At 45.2% G+C, this 17,905-nt stretch overlaps 1 protein-coding gene across 2 annotated transcripts; it reads left to right on the top strand.

Annotated features, from left to right (window-relative positions):
* Nucleotides 1-3,194: 3,194 nt before the first annotated feature.
* Nucleotides 3,195-15,428, top strand: LOC132386577 (zinc finger protein 229-like). 2 transcript variants are annotated; one of them, XM_059958861.1, is made up of 3 exons: nt 3,195-3,221; nt 8,309-11,312; nt 13,106-15,428. In XM_059958861.1, exon 2 carries the CDS (start codon nt 8,715-8,717, stop codon nt 10,155-10,157), a length of 1,443 nt encoding a protein of 480 aa, XP_059814844.1. In that variant the 5' UTR covers nt 3,195-3,221; nt 8,309-8,714; the 3' UTR covers nt 10,158-11,312; nt 13,106-15,428. The 2 variants fall into 2 exon arrangements, with proteins under 2 accessions (XP_059814844.1, XP_059814843.1); XM_059958860.1 differs by lacking the exon at nt 3,195-3,221 and having other exon boundaries at nt 8,133-11,312.
* The last annotated feature ends 2,477 nt before the right edge of the window (nt 15,429-17,905 follow it).

The raw sequence follows: 17,905 nt of genomic DNA, 5'->3' as shown, positions 1-17,905 counted from the left end.
CATTTCTGTCCGGAGTGAGCAAAGAGTTTTACTCAATCATCCCAGATGCTGCAACACCAGCAACTTCACATCAGGGAGGAAGTTCAAATCAGCTCCGTGTTAAATGTTTAACCATCACGGTGACTGAAGGCAGCTGCAGGTTCATGAGGGACTGTTACTGTCAGATTCTGCAGTTCTTGCGGCTGCTCATCGCACCGAGGACTGAACCCTGGTCACTGAGCATTGGAGGAGTCTGTTCTGCTGATGTTAGCCTTAAACTAGACTGGTGTTTAATATTGTGGATCTGTGAAAGATAAATCAGTTTGTATCAAATCCCGTGTCTCACTGGAGAGGCCACTCGGCCCATCTTGTCCCTGCCCATGTTTCTGTTCCATATCGGTATATGAAAATATATCCCTGCCGTTCCCCTCTTGCTCTCCCTGACATGACAGGTTGCAACTGGTCACCACTCTATGAGATAGGAGATTTGTTACGTACCCCGTAACTGGGTATTTAAACAGCAGAGAAAGAAGAATCTGTTGGAGTCTGGTGGTACCAAACTAAAGGTGTTTATTAATAAAAATAAGCAAAACCATATCAATAATGCGAATATACATATAAAACAAGTTAGCAGTAATAAACCTAAAAGTGTAGGAATAATAACAAGCAATAATAAAGAAGCTCTATCGATGTCTAGGGGTAAATGAATTGTCATAGAAAAGTATATAGTTCAGTTCTGTTCATGAGTGCTGATGTAGTTATGGTTGTTGTATTGTAATCATTGGAGAGAGAGAGAGAGAGAGAGAGAGAGAGAGAGAGAGAGAGAGAGAGAGAGAGAGAGAGAATGAATTATGGTTTATCTGCAAGCTTTTTTACACTTTTACAAGGACACTGTCAGCTTCTGTGTTCTTCCAGAGAGAGAAGGGAGGAACTGTTTGATGGACAGCTGGGGCTCAGCACGGTGAGATAAGTAGGAGGTCCGCTGACAGACCTCCAGACACATGGTTTTGGACACTGAATGAGCTTTGTTGTGTCCACAGAAAAAGGTGGGTTTTGGAGGATCAATCAGGAGCATCGATCAGTGGCTCTCGCAGTGTGAAAAGGCTGTGACCAGTGGGGAGTTATTCGTGTGTCCATCCCTCGCCTGGGTTAATAACTCCACCACTGAAGAACGGTCCCGTTTGTAGTGTCACAGTCGGTGACATCCAAAGGATTTCGGAGGACGACGGGACTATCGACGGCGTCAGCTTACCTGAAGACACAAACCTCTCCTTCTCTCTCTCTCCATCACTACCCGACTCAATCCCACGAACTGAACCGAACTTCACTCATCACCGTCAGACGGTCTCCATTCACCCCGAGGCGTGAAGAAGCTTGGCTTTCCTATTTCCACACACACACACACACACACACACACACACACACACACACACACACACACACACACACACACACTCACACACACTCACACACACTCTCTCTCACACACCCACACACACACACACTCACACACACACACACACACTCACACACACTCTCTCTCTCACACACACACACACACACTCACACACACACACACACACACACACACACACACACACACTCACACACACGCACACACACACACACACACTCACACACACGCACACACACGCACACACACTCACACACACGCGCACACACACACACACACACACACACACACACACACACACACACACACACACACACACACACACACACACACACATATAATCATTGCTAACCTGGTTGATATATCTGCATTTATATTGCTGTATCGCGTAGTTACTAATAAACAGCATTAGTTTACAGCAATACCAGACTCCACGGTGTTTTCTATTTCTGCTGGTTCTTTGACCCGTCACGGGGTACCTAACAGTATCTACTCCAAATATGAAAGATTAAAGGAAATAAACAGAAGTTAACAGTGTAATGCGGATATATAGCTCCCAAACTATCAAGCTTGAGAAACAATGCTTAAAGTCTTCAGATGGTAAAGTTGAAAAGTTCAGTAATCCACGGAATAAGCGAGTGAGAGGAGAGATTTGTAAATCCACACGAACATGTAGAGAGAAGGCCATTACGAAGAATTCCACACACATTCCACGCTGGGTGAACGGAATAACAGTCGCCGAAGATCTTATCCGTCGATTAGCTCCGAAATCCACTTAGAAATATCACCAGGTGACAGTCACAGGAATATCGTCTTCAAGTGATTACCACAGAACACCCCGATTCCAGGTAAGGGCCGACAAAAGTGATACCACAGGATACTCCAGCAAATCCACACATATTGATGATACGAAGTGACAGTCACACATCCATTGTGCACTGCGTGCCGATGATCAGATCAACCGTACCTTTTGGGCATGGAAGAGTTGCAGCCTATAGCAGTCACACGCTGAAGTTCCAACAGCTTCTCTCCCTCTCCCTCTCCCTCTCCCGCTACCGCAGCTTGTGTCTGACGTCACAGCCCCGCCTCACTCAGGCACTTAAAGTGACACTCACAGTAAACGGTCTCGTAACACAATGCAACTCTGAAGTTTGACAGCAGACTAGCGAGTGAATCTTCGATGGTGCAGTCAGAAACAGAAGAGTTGCCAGCTTGATTCAGGGGCTCCAGAGAGAAATGGGGTCCAGAGGAGGAGGACGAATAAGACCAGCAGGATGTGGTTAAAAGTGAAAGATTAGAAGTATTTGGAAACTGGTTGGTCGAAAAAAAAGGTGGTTAATTTCTGCAAAACACAGGTGGAAATCAACAGATCAGGCAGAAATTTTGGAGAGGAATAAATAGAAAACTTTTAGGCAGAGCCCCTTCCGCATCCCTGGCCTGTGTACTCCGCTGCTTAGTTGCTCTCTGAATTGTTTTGTGTGTGTGCGTCTCTGTATTTCCAGCAACTGCAGAATCTCCTGTGTTTTATATCTGCATTTTACTTTGGCATTAGATATACATTGATATTGAGTATATTGCTTATGGGAGCCGCTTTCTGCGTTAAAACAGCTGCAGATTTTTTCTATACCCATAAAAAAAAATGAGATATGGACATTGAACTGGTGCTTGCAGAAATGTTTAATGGCACCGTGATTACCCATAGGGCCATGCGTTAAGAATTTCGGCGGCGCTGAAGCGCCGATGAACTGCGCAGGCGTCAGGCTGAGGCCGTCCCTGAGTTTCACGCATGCGCGCAGTACACCGAAGCCTTTGAAAATGTCGGTTCCAGGTAAGAGTGATTCTCCGTGTTTTTATCTTAAACACCGATTTCGGGATAATTCCTCTGAATTTCGGACACCGTGACCAGCAACCCCGGGACAGTCCTGCTCTCTTCCCTCTCTCTCAGCCCCACGATCCGTACACGGACTCCGGGGAGCTCCCGGCTGATGAGGGAATGGGAACCGATGGATCTCTCAGACAGAGCTGAGCTCCAGCTATCTAAATGCAAGGATTAGGAACTCGGAGAAAGGGAACAAAATCTTTTACGTCACCAGTTGAGAAAATCGGCATTAGGACACTTTTCCGCAGATGCTACTTGGCCTGCTGAACTCCTCCAGTATTTTGTGTGTGTTGCTTCCTCTACCTCCTCTTGCTCTGGACTATTCTACCGGTGAGAACATGTTTTGTCCCATTCTCTCTGGGTACGTAATGATATCAAACACCTTTGCCCTGGGCAACAAGTAGCTTTCACATCACAAATGTGCCAGACTCCAGTGAGACAGAGTACTGCCCTTCCCTTCATATTCATTGGGATTGCATTCACTGAATTCACCACCGTCAGTCATTGGGGGAGGGTTCAGGGGGAATATTTATGTAGAACACAGAAACTAGTAATGCCTGTTTGCATTTTGGTGATTGAAAAGTTACTGGAGTATTTGCAAATGGGAAGAAGTGGAGTGATATTTGGAAATCTGACTTTTTAAAGCGTAATTTAGCAAGGAAATCGCATATGGACAATGTGCAAAAGCTTTGGTGAGAAAATCCTCCATTTCCTGTTACAGGCCTGCTATATCGGTTGTGTGAGAGTGCAGATGATCTCAATCAAACCCAGAGGAGATCAAAGTTCCTATTGACAGTGATTTGCCAGCTGTGAACATGAATACATCTCTATATAAAATTCACTGTGCACATCTTGTCACTGGGTAAAAAATGCACAGTGCAAGATATATCTGCACACTGGTTATTACAAATTAGAGGGGAGATTATTACAAATTAGAGGGGTAGTGGAGGGGAGACCTCCAGTGTCCCTGATGCCCTCACCTACAAGATGTGCAGCTTGTAACCCAGCACTTCAATGAGCTGCAACTTGAAATGGGTGAATTCCAGGTCATCCAGCAGTTGGAGGAGGTGATAGATATGACACGAAGAGAGGTGAGTTATACCCAAGATGCAGGACACAGGAAACTCGGTGAGAGTCAGGAAAGGGAATGAGGTTAAATAGCCATCGCAGAGTACTGCAGTAGCCATCCCCCACAACAACAGGTGGACCACTTTAGAAGCTGTTGGGGGGAATTACCTGGCAGAGGAAAGTCAAAAGGCTGATAGGGGATTCGTTAGTTATAGGAACAGAACAAGAGGGGACGAATACCCTAGTGGTAAGGCTTGCTAGTGGTAGTGAGCAGGGGAGGGGGTGATGTGGTTAAAATAAGTTGTAGGGGGAATGGGAGCCAGAATGACAGAACAGATAGTGGAGAGAGTGAATTGAATTGACTTTATTAGATACATACCTCATAAACATGAGGAGTAGAAATATTTACCTTACATCATCTAAATGGGCAATGTGTAATTTATAGTAATTTATAATAGATAGTTTGCACATAGGACAGTCAATATAACATCGAAATGCAATTGTATCAGCATGAATTAATCAGTCTGATGGCCTGGTGGAAGATGATGTCCCGGGGACTGTTGCTCCTTTGGCTGTGGTACCGTTTCTTGGATGGTAGCAGCAGGAGCAGTTTGTGGTTGGGGTGAATTGGGCCTGTTGCTCCCTGATATTCGTTGGGCCCTTTTTACACACCTGGCCATGTAAATGTACTGAATCGTGGAAAGTAGATTGTGCAATGTATAATTTCCTTGTTTATATTTAGAGACATAAAATGATGAGGGGTATTGAGCGTGTGAGTGGCCAGAGGAGTGTTTTTTCCCCCAGGGTTGAAATGGTTAATGCCGCTTTTCCACACTCCCATAGACCCTTTGTCCATCTCCTGGGTAAATAGAGTTTGAAAAATATTTAAGATCTCCCCCATCTGCTTTGGTTCCACACGTGGATTGCCATTCTGGACTTCCAAAGGACCAACTTTGTGCCTTGCAATCCTTTTGCTCTTAATCTATCACTAGAATCCCTGAGGATTATCCTTCATCTCTTCTGTGACAGCAACCTCATGCCATCTTTTAGCCATCCTGATTGATTTCTTATGTGTTCTCTTGCATTTCTTATACTCCATAAGGAACTGACTGCCTATCCCTGTTATGTAATTCCATTTTGTGCTTTACCAGGGTCTGAATATCTCTTGCAATTCAAGTTTCCCTACAGTTTCTATCTTTACCTTTTATTCTGACATACCCGCTTACTAATTTCAAAATTTTGCTTTGAAGGCCTCCCATTTACCAAGCACACCTTTGCCATAAAGCAGCCTGTCCCAGTCCACAGTTGCCAGATCCTAGTGTTGATTCCAGGTATTGATCCATGCCCTGAACACATCCGCCTTTCCTACGGTGCTCCTTGTATTGAAATATACAGGGCTCAGCATATTCACTGCACCACGCTCAACTTTTTCATTCCTGACTTTGTCTGAGGCCTGAACAACATCTGTCTCCACAACCTCTCCAATACCCGTTCTGTTATTCAGGCTCCCATTCCCCCTGCAACTTTAGTTTAACCCTCCTTACCCCCACCTCCCACCATGCAGATCTATCACCCCTTTGGCTTTCCTCTCCCAGATCAATAAAAAGGAGGTGCATACCAGGTACAGGCAGATAGGAACAAATGGGGTACTTATGAAATACAGGAAATTCAAGTGAACACTTACGAAAGAAATAAAGGAAGGCATGAGGTTGCCCCAGCAGACAAGGTGAAGGAGAATCCTCAGGGATTCTGCAGATATGTTAAGAGCAAAAATATTGCAAGGGAAAAAATTAATTCTCTGGAAGATCAGAATGGTAATCCATATGAAGGATAGCATAGATTTGGGAAGATTTTTTTTGCATCCGTATTTACTCAGGAGATGAACACAGAGTCTATAGAAGTGAGGCAAAGCCGCATCAACTTCATGGACCCTGTACAGATTACAGAGGTGGAGGGGTTTGAGGCAAATTAGTGTGGATCAATCCCCAGGGCCTGACAAGTTGTTCACTAGGACCCGGCGGAAGACAAGTGCAGAAATTATCGGGGCCTAAACACAGATATTTGAATCATCCTTAGTGACAGGTGAGGTACTCGAAGATTGGAGGACAGACAATGTTGTTCTGATGTTCAAGAAAGGCTGTAAAAATAAACTAGGAAATTATCCGTTGGTGAGCTTGACATCAGAACTGGGAAAGTTATTGGAATGTGTGCAGGAACCAGGTATATACTGTAAGTATTTGGATAGGTGTGGACTGGTAAAGGATAGGCAGCATGGCTCTCGCCAATCTTATAGAGTCTCTCAAGGAAGTTATCAGGGAAGTGGATGAAGGCAAGGCAGTGGATGTTGTCTCCATGGACTTCAGCAAGGCACTTGACAAAGTCTCATATGGGAGGTTGGTCAAGAAGGTTCGGTCACTCAGCATTCGAGATTAAACAGTAAACTGGATGAGACACTGTCTTTGGGAGAAGCCAGAGTGTGGTTTCCGCTCTGGCTGGAGGCCTGTGTCTAGTGGCTGCCACAGGGATCAGTACTGGATCTGTTGTTGTTTGTCAGTCTATATCAGTAATCTGGATGATCGTGTGGTTAACTGAATCAGCAAATTTGTGGATGACAATAAGACAGGGGGTTCAGTGGAGTGCAAGAAGACTATCATGGCTTGCAGTGCAATCTGGACCAGGTGGGAAAATGGTTTTAGAAATGGAAAATGGAATTTAATGCAGTCCAGTATGAGTTGTTGCACTTTGGTCTGACCTACCAAGGGAGGTCTTTCACAGTGACTGGTCAGGCACAGAGGAGTGTTGTAGAAGAAAGGGACCTGGGAATACAAGACCTTAATTCACTGAAAGTGGTATCACAGGTAGATAGGGATAGAAAGATTGATTTCAGCCCATTGCCCTTCATGAACCAAGTTACTGATAACAATAGATGGATATTATGTTGACTTCTAGAAGACATTGATGAGGCCTAATTTGGAGTATTGTGTACAGTTTTGGTCACCTACCTACAGGAAAGTTGTAAAAGAAGTTCATAGATTTCAGAGAAAATTCACAAGGATGTTGCCATGTCTGGAGGACTTGGATAATAAAGAAATATTGAACAAATCCGGACTTTATTCCTTGGAATGCAGAAGATCGAGGGGAGATTTGATTGTGATAGAGAGGCACAGATAGTGTTAATGCAAGCTGGCTTGTTCCATGAAGATTGGGTGGGACAACAACCAGAGACCATGTGTTAAAGGTGAAAGGTGAAATATTAAGGGGAACATGAGGGGAATCTTCTTCACACAGACGGTCATTCGGCTGTGGAATGAGCAGCCAGCACAAGTGGTGCATGCGAGCTCAATTTCAACATTTAAGAGTTTTGTGTTGGTACCTGGATGGTAGGGGTATGGGAGTGGGCTGTTTAAATAGTTCAGCACAAACTGGATGGCCCAAAGGGCCTGTTTCTATGTTGAAATTTTCTATGATTATGACAAGAACCTGAAATAATACAAAAATTCACTCTAACCCCTTTTGACAGCTGTGTGAACCAACCAGTCATTTCAGCAGGAATTTTTATGTGGCATTAAAACTGTGGCACTTTAAGTTAATAATACATCAAAGAAGATCCCAGCTGCAAGTCAAGAAAAACTATTTGTGTGAGAGTGTTTCAGTTACTGTGGGGCCAGGCACCCATGGAGCTCAGTGGGAACAGGGAATAATACCAATGGAGAGAGTCAAACTGAGCCAGGTCACAGATTGGAGATGGCAGAAATGCCCGATTCTTATAGAAACAGGAAGAGCATCAGGGAATTGATGGTCATTCCAGATACCAGCACTCTGCCCAGTCAGAAGTTGATTTCTCTGTCCAACTTTCGTTGAACTTCACCGTAACAGTGTGATACCAGATCAAACCTTGGCAACTCAAGTAATCTCATTTGAAATGTTGCACTAAACCCATTGATGGATTTTGTTAAATCTTTTTACAGGTTAAAAATGAGAAGGAATTTGTCGCCAGGAAGCTCAAACACGGCACATCAGTTTTGTTGTCTCTGTCTAGATGTTTAAAAAGTGGAGCAAGGGATGCAATTGACCACCCTTTCTGCTCGGACTGTGGAGAGGGATTCACTCGGACATTTGACCAACTGGCACGCCTGTAATTTACACAGGAGAAAGGCCTTTCACCCGCTCAGACAGTGGGAATGGATTCACTCGATTATCACAATTGAAAGTACATCAGCAAGTTCACACTGGGCAAGGCCATTCACCTGTTCTGTGTGTGAGAAGGGGTTCAGTCGGTCATCCCACCTGTGAACACACCAATCAGTTCACACTGGGCAGAGGCTGGTCAACTGCTGAGTTTCTGGGAAAGGATTCACTTAGTCATCTGTTCTAATGGCACACCAGCGTGTTCACACCGGGGAGAAGCCGTTCACCTGCTCAGTCTGTGGGAAAGGATTTACACAGACATCTACCCTACTGGTACATCAGCGAGTTCACACTGGGGAGAGGCCATTCACCTGCTCAGTCTGTGGGAAAGGATTCACTCAGTCATCCCACCTACAGATACATCAGCGAGTTCACACTGGGGAGAGGCCATTTAACTGCTCAGTCTGTGGAAAGGGATTCATTCAGTTATCCCACCTGCAGAGACATCATCGAGTTCACACTGGGGAGAAGCCGTTCACCTGCTCAGAATGTGGGAAGGGATTCACTTGGTTATTCAGCCTACAGAAACATCAGAGAGTTCACACTGGGGAGAAGCCGTTCACCTGCTCAGTCTGTGGGAGGAGATTCACTGAGTCTTCCACCCTGCAGAATCATCAGCGAGTTCACACTGGGGAGAGGCCATTCACCTGCTCAGTCTGTGGGAAAGGATTCACTCAGTCATCCCACCTACAGATACATCAGCGAGTCCACACTGGGGAGAGGCCATTTAACTGCTCAGTCTGTGGGAAGGGATTCATTCAGTTATCCCACCTGCAGAGACATCATCGAGTTCACACTGGGAAGAAGCCGTTCACCTGCTCAGAATGTGGGAAGGGATTCACTTGGTTATCCAGCCTACAGAAACATCAGCGAGTTCACACTGGGGAGAAGCCGTTCACCTGCTCAGTCTGTGGGAGGAGATTCACTGAGTCTTCCACCCTGCAGAATCATCAGCGAGTTCACACTGGGGAGAGGCTGTTCACCTGCTCAGAATGTGGGAAAGGATTCACTCTGTCATCTACCCTACTGATACATCAGCGAGTTCACACTGGGGAGAGGCCGTTCACCTGCTCAGTCTGTGGGAAAGGGTTCACTCTGTCATCTACCCTACTGGTACATCAGCGAGTTCACACTGGGGAGAAGCCGTACACCTGCTCAGTCTGTGGGAAGGGATTCACTAATTTATCCAGCCTACAGAGACATCAGCGACTTCACACTGGGGAGAAGCCGTTCACCTGCTCAGAATGTGGGAAGAGATTCACTCAGTCATCCAACCTACTGAGTCACCAGCGAGTTCACACTGGGGAGAAGCCATTCACCTGCTCAGTCTGTGGGAAGGGATTCACTCAGTCATCCCACCTACGGAGTCACCAGCGAGTTCACACCGGGGAGAGGCCATTCACCTGTTCAGTCTGTGGGAAGGGATTCACTCAGTCATCCACCCTACAGAGTCACCAGTCAGTTCACACTGGGGAGAGGCCGTTCACCTGCTCAGAATGTGGGAAGGGATTCACTGTGTCATCCACCCTACAGAGACATAAGCGAGTTCACACTGGGGAGAAGCCGTTCACCTGCTCAGAATGTGGGAAGGGATTCTCTCAGTTATCCAGCCTACAGAAACATCAGTGAGTTCACACTGGGGAGAGGCCATTCACCTGCTCAGAATGTGGAAGGAGATTCACTGACTCTTCCACCCTGCAGAGTCATCAGCAAGTTTACAGTGGAGAGAGGCAGTTCTCCTGCTGAGAATGTGGGAAAGTATTCACTCTGTCATCCACCCTACTGGTACATCAGCAAGTTCACACTGGGGAGAAACCTTTCAACTGCTCAGTCTGGGAATGGATTCACTCAGTTATTCACCCTACAGAAACATCAACAAGTTCACACTGGAGAGAGGCCGTTCACCTGCTGAGAATGTGGGAAAGGATTCACTCAGTCATCCCACCTACTGACACACCTGTCAGCTCACAATGGGGAGTGGCCATTGTTATGAATCTCTAGGTTTTGTTTGCTGTGGAGAGAGAGAGAGAGAGAGATTAAGAAGGCAAATGTGTCTGACTTGCAGCTTGTTTACATTGTGTGCAGCTTGTTTAGTTTTAACTGAGGACACAGACACTCAGAGTCAGACGGAGACGAAGGAGGAAAAATGGAAAGAATCGAAACCAGGGAACTAGTGGCCAAGGGTCACTGTTTGGAACTTTCCTTTGCCCACAAATGTGGGCAAATTATCGATTCTCCGTACATTGAATATGTGGATGTCACCTCATTTGATCCATTGGAGTGGATCTGATTTGGGGTATCCTGCGCTGACCACTAATGTGTTAACCCTTGTCTGGCTATGGTGTGGTAATCCTTTTGAAGACGATACCCTTCATGACAAGTCACTTTGGGTGATAATTAGTATGTGGATTTGGAAGGATGACAGATAAAATCTACAGCAACTGTTGGTCTTGTTTTACCACCATGTAACCTGTGGAATATGACATAATTGCCTTCTCTCAACATTTACCCTGGATTACAAATATCTCTCTCATCACCTATTCTGTGGTTGAACTGAACTTTCATACTTTACCATCTCAAGACTCCAAGTCTTGTTTCCCCCGAGCTCAATAGTTTGGGAATTTTATTTATACACATAACACTCAGGAGGAAATCTGCAGATGCTGGAAATTCAAACAACACACACAAAATGCTCATGGAACACAGCAGGCCAGGCAGTATCTATAAGGAGAACTGTCGACGTTTCAGGCTGAGACCCTTCGTCAGGACTAACTGAAAGGAAAGGTACTAAGAGATTTGTAAGTAGTGGGGGGAGGGTGAAATGCGAAATGATAGGAGAAGACCGGATGTGGTGGGATGAAGCTAAGAGCTGGAAAGGTGATTGGCGAAAGTGATACAGAGCTGGAGATGGGAGAGGACCATTGGACAGGAGGCCTCGGAGGAAAGAAAGGTGGGGGGGGGGGGGGGGAAGCACCAGAGAGACATGGAAAACAGGCAATTAAATATGTCAGTGATGGGGTAAGAAGGGGAAGAGGGGCATTAACGGAAGGTGGAGGAGTCAATGTTCACCCCATCAGGTTGGAGGCTACCCAGCTGGTATATAAGGTGTTGTTCCTCCAATCTGAGTTTGGATTGATTTTGACAGTAAAGGAGGCCATGGATAGACATATCAGAATGGAAATGGGACGTGGAATTAAAATGCGTAGCCACTAGGCGGAGTCTGTTGCTGCTGGTTCGTTTCTAAAGCACTACGGTTTGTAACAAAATGGGGCCTGCGTCTGGGATATGAACACATTTAAGGATTGATTTATTATCGATTTCATTGGGGAAATCCCTTTTGATTTATTTGTGTGTGGAAAACCAGCAGCAGTGGATGTTGATAGATATCTGGAAGTGTGAGCCTCTCGTGCATTAGAGAACAGCAGAAGGATTGAGTTGTTGAGTATTGCTATAATGTTAATACTTGCTAAGGTGAAATTGACAATGAGGAGGGCACAGATGCGGAGGATAACAGCTGAACATTGTGTATCTGAGGGTGTGTTTAACGTGGAGGAGTTGGAGCTGTTTCCTGAAAGTAAACCTAGTGAGCTTGAGATCCAGTACAAGTGAGAAAAATTAAAGATGGAGGCCACGGAAAGGCAGAGGCAGTTTCAGGCTGGAGAGGCAGAAAAGCAGACAGAAATTTCTCTTACAAAGTGTAATTAAGGGGAATGCTTAGCAAGCCTATTCTGCTTTGACAGTTGCTGAAGCAGCTTATTATTTATTTATTTATGCTGCCCCCAATCATCGCCACTGGGCTATAAATGTGCAGGAGCTGTGTGTGGTTCAGTGCTTTGCTCAAGGACACACAAGCTGCCTCGGCTGAGGCTCGAACATTCAGATCACGAGTTCAACACCTTAGCCACATGGTCATGACCTATTCATGACACATTATGATCTATTGAAGCAGGCTGTGCTCAAAGCTTGTGAGTTGGTCCCAGAAGCAGACAGGCAGAAGTTCAGAAATTTGAAGAAATCTGTGAGCCAGACATACGGAATTTGCTTTTGAGAAATTTGTGTGTCTTGACCACTGGTGCACATCTGAACATGTAAATGATAATTTTAACAGCTTCAAAGAGTTGGTTTTAATTGAAGAGTTCAGAGGGTGCGTTCCTGATGACATAAAGATGTATTTAGATGGAAATGATACTGCCACTATGCAGGAATCTGCTAGATTAGCAGATCAGTTTGCTTTAACTGATAAAGTTATGTTTACCCTGAATAAGAGTTTCCAAAAAGCAGTTGTCAAGTTGTGGGTAAACCTAATGAGGTCACCCCAGTGGCCTGTCCCTGCATTCTGTGAACCCTTTTCCAAAGTTATAGTGGATTGTGTTGGCCCATTGCCACAGACTAAAGCTGGCCATTAATATCTGCTAACTATTATGTGTACTGCATCCGGATTCCCAGAGGCAATACCTCACAGAAATATTAAAGCTAAAACTGTGGTGAAGGCTCTTACCAAGATTTTCACTTTATTCGATTTGTCTAAAGAAATACAGTCTGATCAAGGATGTAATTTTACATCTGGATTATTCCAGCAGGTTGTTTCTGAACTGGGAGCAAAACAAATTGCATCATCTGCGTACCATACAGAATCACAAGGGGCTTTAGAAAGATTTCATTCTACCCTCAAAACAATGATTAAGACATATTGTGTTGAAAATGGAAAAGACTGGGATGAAGGAATACATTTGCTTTTTTCCACAGAAAGGGAGTCAGTACAGGAATCACTGGGCTTTACTCCATATGAACTTGTATTTGGTCGCAGAGTGACCTTTGACCTTGTTAAAAGGAACGGTGGATTGATGTTAACTCGTTAGACTATGTTTTGAAGTTCAAAAAGAAACTACACCAAGCCTGTAGTCTAGCGAGACAAAACTTAAAGATTTCTCAAAACAAAATGAAGTGTTGGTTTGATAACAGCGCTCGCGAAAGAAAATACCAGGTGGGTGGTAAGGTGCTTGCCTTATGTTGACGAATCCACTTCAGGTGAAATTCAATAAACTGTATGAAATAGTCTCTCAAATTAATAATGTGAATTATGTTATTAAAACACCCAACTGACTTGAACTAACGCAGGTGGTACACATATATATGATAAAACCTTTTTTGACAAGCAGGTACCATCTGTGTGTGTCGTTGTCAAAACATATGAATCTGGCAACCCTGAGAATGAAACAATCGACTCGTCTGAGAATTTTCACAAGCCAAACATGGTCCCAGTTAGGCTAATGAACTCGGTTGTTCCAGAAAACATTACTAACAAGTTGTCTCATCTGCAGCCAAAGCAACAGCAACAGCTGAAGGAATTAATTCTGAAGTTTAAAGATTTATTTCCCGATGTTCCCAAGCAAACCACGGTCGCAGTACATGATGTAGATGTTGGTGAAGCCAATCTGATTAAACAACACCCACTTCGCATGAATGTAGAAAAGTGTAAATTGGCTGACCAGGGAATTGAGTATATGCTGGAGAATGGTATTATTAGGCCTTCAAAATGAGATTGGAGTCACCCTGCATTATTGTGCCCAAACATGATGGTAGTGTTAGATTTTGCACTGATTGTAGAAAGGTAAATGCAGTAACAAAATCTGATGTCTATCCTGTCGCTAGAGTGGATGATTGCATCGATAAGGTTGGAAAAGCTAATTTCTTACAAAAATTGATCTGTTGAAAGGGTATTGGTGTGTTCCATTGACGGACGGAGGTAGAGAAATTTCTGCCTTTGTGACACCATCTGGGTTGTATGAATACAATGTTTTGCCTTTTGGAAGGAGAAATGCTCCAGGAACATCCCAGAGAATGATGGATTTTGTAATTCGAGGGTTAGAACACACAGATACCTATATTGATGACTTAGTTACAGGGAGGGACACTTGGGAAGAGCATATCTCTGGAGCAGAAAAGCTGTTTCACAGGCTTTCCTAGGATAACCTTACAGTTAACTTGGCTAATAGTGAATATGGCCATGCCACTGTGACCTATCTTGGCTATGTTGTAGGTCAAAGCAAGTTGGCTCCTGTTCTGGCAAAAGCCTATTCATAGAACCTAAGAATCTAAGAAGGCTGTTAGAAGGTTTCTGGGAATGGATGGATATTATCGTAAGTTCTCTAAGAACTTTGCTGCTATCGCTCTTCCTCTGACCAACCTCCTGAAGAAGGGTGAAAAGTTTGTTTGGACCGAGCCTTGTCAGAAGGCATTTGATTGATTGTTATCGGTATTTCAGATTAGGCCAATCAATATACTGCTGTCAGCAAATTTAAATAGCAGATTGGAGCTGTGGGTGGCAACACAAGTCATGGGTGCACAGAGAGTAAAGGAGAGGGCCAAAGAGACAACCCTGTGGGTTTTGTGTGCTGAGGGTCAGAGAGACAGAGGAGATGGAGCCCACTCTTACCACCTGCCTGCGATCTGACAGGAAGTCCAGGATCCAGCGACACAAGGCAGGGTGAAGGCCGAGGTCTCTGAGCTCCATGTCGACACTTCACGCCTTTGTATGGCTACTGCTTTGCCCATGACTGCAAGGAACTGCAGAGAACTTTGGAGAGCAGAGAACATCAGAGAAACAAGCCTCTTCTCCATGGACTCTTCCTACACTTCCCCTGCCTCGGAAAAGCAGGCCATGTACACAAAAAACCTCATAACCTGGACATTCTCGCTGCAAACCCGGGGGAAGCGAAACAAAAGCCTTAAAGTGCGTAACACCAGGCTGAAAGTTGAATTCCTGTCTGTGGTTATAATCCAAATGAATGATAAAATGGACTCGACCTCACAATGTAACTCAGCGTGACCCTGCACCATATGTCGATCTGCACTGCATTTTCTCTGCAGCCACAATGCTTTGTTACAGTGATTATTTTGTTGTATATCAGCTCAATGTACTGTTGGAATGTATCCATCTGTGTGGATGGTACGTCAGGCAAGATATTCACTGTAGCTCAGTACATGATGATAATAAACAAATTTCCCATTTTAATTATGTGGATATATTAGACAGACTGAGCTTCTGCTCCAGAAGCTCAGAAGGAAACTGAACTGTTGTCATTTCTGTGGAAAGCAAATATATGGAAAATGCTTCAATCTCACATTATGATTTGCAGTAACTGGGAACAGGTTCCATATCAATATCAGAATCAGGCTTAATAGCACCGGCATATGACATGAAACTTGTTGTCGCTGTGGTAGTAGTAGAAACTAATTCATAACAATAGTTTTTAACAATTGTGATTTAAAATAAGAATATACATATATATAGTACAAAAATAGAAAAAATGTAATAAGCTATTTTAATTGTGTGGAGCAATTTGACTGACTGGGTGTTGCTTTGGAAATTCTGAAGTGAAGCTGAACTAAACTTTACACATTTATGAGAAGCGCAGATAAATACAAATGGCTAAATTCTCACATAAACGGGACAGACACCCAGAAACATTGGCAGCACTTCAGCACCTCAAAACAGTGAATGAAACATGCAGAAACTATTGCAGAGAAAAAAGACATTGTCCACCCACAACGAGAGGACGTGACAGATCCGGATCTCACTGCCTCGTCTGAAGGGGGAAAGATGAAGCTACACGGACACATAGAACAGTGACCCGCAGAAGCTGCAGATCTGCAGAAAAACATGAACGGGAAACGGGATCAGGTGTCGGGTGGAGGGTCTCCCTTCTGAACCGGTGAATCCGTACCTCGCCCCTCACACGCTGCCCGACCCATCCACCGCATTCCCCACATTATTCCATATTTACCCCAGATACATGATTATTTTTCCACACCATATCTTCCCCGATCCCTTTCCCTCCACCTCCAGTTCACAGAGTCACCGGCTCGATTCCCATCCAGGTCCAAATCATAATTCAGACCCAAACAGGAAATGTTCACGTTTCATTTAAATCAGTTCTGTGTTTATAAAAACTAATTTCTATTCACTTTCCTCCGGAGCCTTGCTGAACAGGAACACTGAAACATCAAGTGAGAAACAGCAGGAGGCCATTCAGCCCCTCTAACCATCAGCAAGATGGCGGCTGCTCTCCCATCTCAGACACGTGTTTCTGCCCGATCCTCATTTCCTCGATCACTTCGGTCTCCACACATCTGACGGGCCGAGTGGTCTCCTCCTACCTCTCAGCGATACATCAGACTCCGGCCGCAGGAGACGCTTCACAAACGCCCCAACTTCCTTCGGAGGGAAATGGAAATAAATCAGAAAGCGGACATTTACTTTGAGGTTTTCTCCGCTCTGAGGAGGAGGTCGGCGCTTGAGCGGGAGACGGACTCAGCGGGGTAACGCCCACTCGGCTTGTCCACCTCCGCGACTGGTTGTAAGCAGTGATTGACATCGCTTCGCACCAATGGGAATAGCGCAGCGCCTGAATCCCCTGTTGACAGGGGTGGGGGAAGTGGCTGGTCACGTGATTATTAGCCCAGCCGTTCAACCGATAAAGCTCGAGCACAGCAGCGCATGGGTGACGTAAGACACCGCGCACGTGAGAACAAATCCCGGTGTGGGGAGTCCATGTGTGACGTCAGACGATTGGGGGGGGAAGCTGTGTGACGTCACCTGTGGGGGAGCGCTCGTACTTAAACGCACCAAAATGGGCGTTTCTTATTATTTCGGTGGGACAACAACATTAATGACGGGTTTCATCACTGACTCCAGTGTTGTGAGATGTAAAGTCCCCTGTTATGTGTCCGGCTGTGCCGTGTTGTTGGTGGAGTGGGCAGCGTGGTGTTTGTCTCGATTCGGGTCACAACACCAGAATTGCCAGCGGGGTCCACACACGGTGTATTAGTCAACAGAAAACCTCTTGTCCCTGCAGTCTTTGTCTCCTGGTAAACTCAACACCCTGACAGTGTGGACCATAGATACCCCTTCCTCTCAGAGTCAGGGAATCATTCAGACTGCTGATCGCTGAGAGGAATTATATTTATTGGTCATTAAAGTTCACCCAGATTCGTTTGGACGGATTTGATGTGGAGTTCGGGGTGTCACAGTGAAAGGGCCGGACGGCTGAACTCTCTCCGTTGTCCAAACATCCTTCCAGGTGAGGCGACACTTCACCTGTGAACCTTCCGGGGTCGCCCGTTGTGTCCGCTGCTCCCGATGCGGCCGCATGTACACTGGCGACACCGGCTCCTCCGGAGTTGTGCGGGGTAGGGGTGTTTTTTTTTAATCGGGGCTCGATGTTATTGTTTACTTTTGTGCGGAGAGGTGGGTTTTGGGGTTTGACGATTGGGATCCCGCTCTTCTTGATCCGGGTGGTGGGGTGGAAGCTTGATTTTTCTCTGTGAACGACTTTCATGCTCTTTCTTTGTTTCGTGGTTCTATGGAGAAACAA

Source organism: Hypanus sabinus, unplaced genomic scaffold (assembly GCF_030144855.1).
Source record: "Hypanus sabinus isolate sHypSab1 unplaced genomic scaffold, sHypSab1.hap1 scaffold_1219, whole genome shotgun sequence".
Lineage (NCBI taxonomy): Eukaryota > Metazoa > Chordata > Chondrichthyes > Myliobatiformes > Dasyatidae > Hypanus > Hypanus sabinus.
This window is presented reverse-complemented; position numbering and strand designations above follow the sequence as displayed.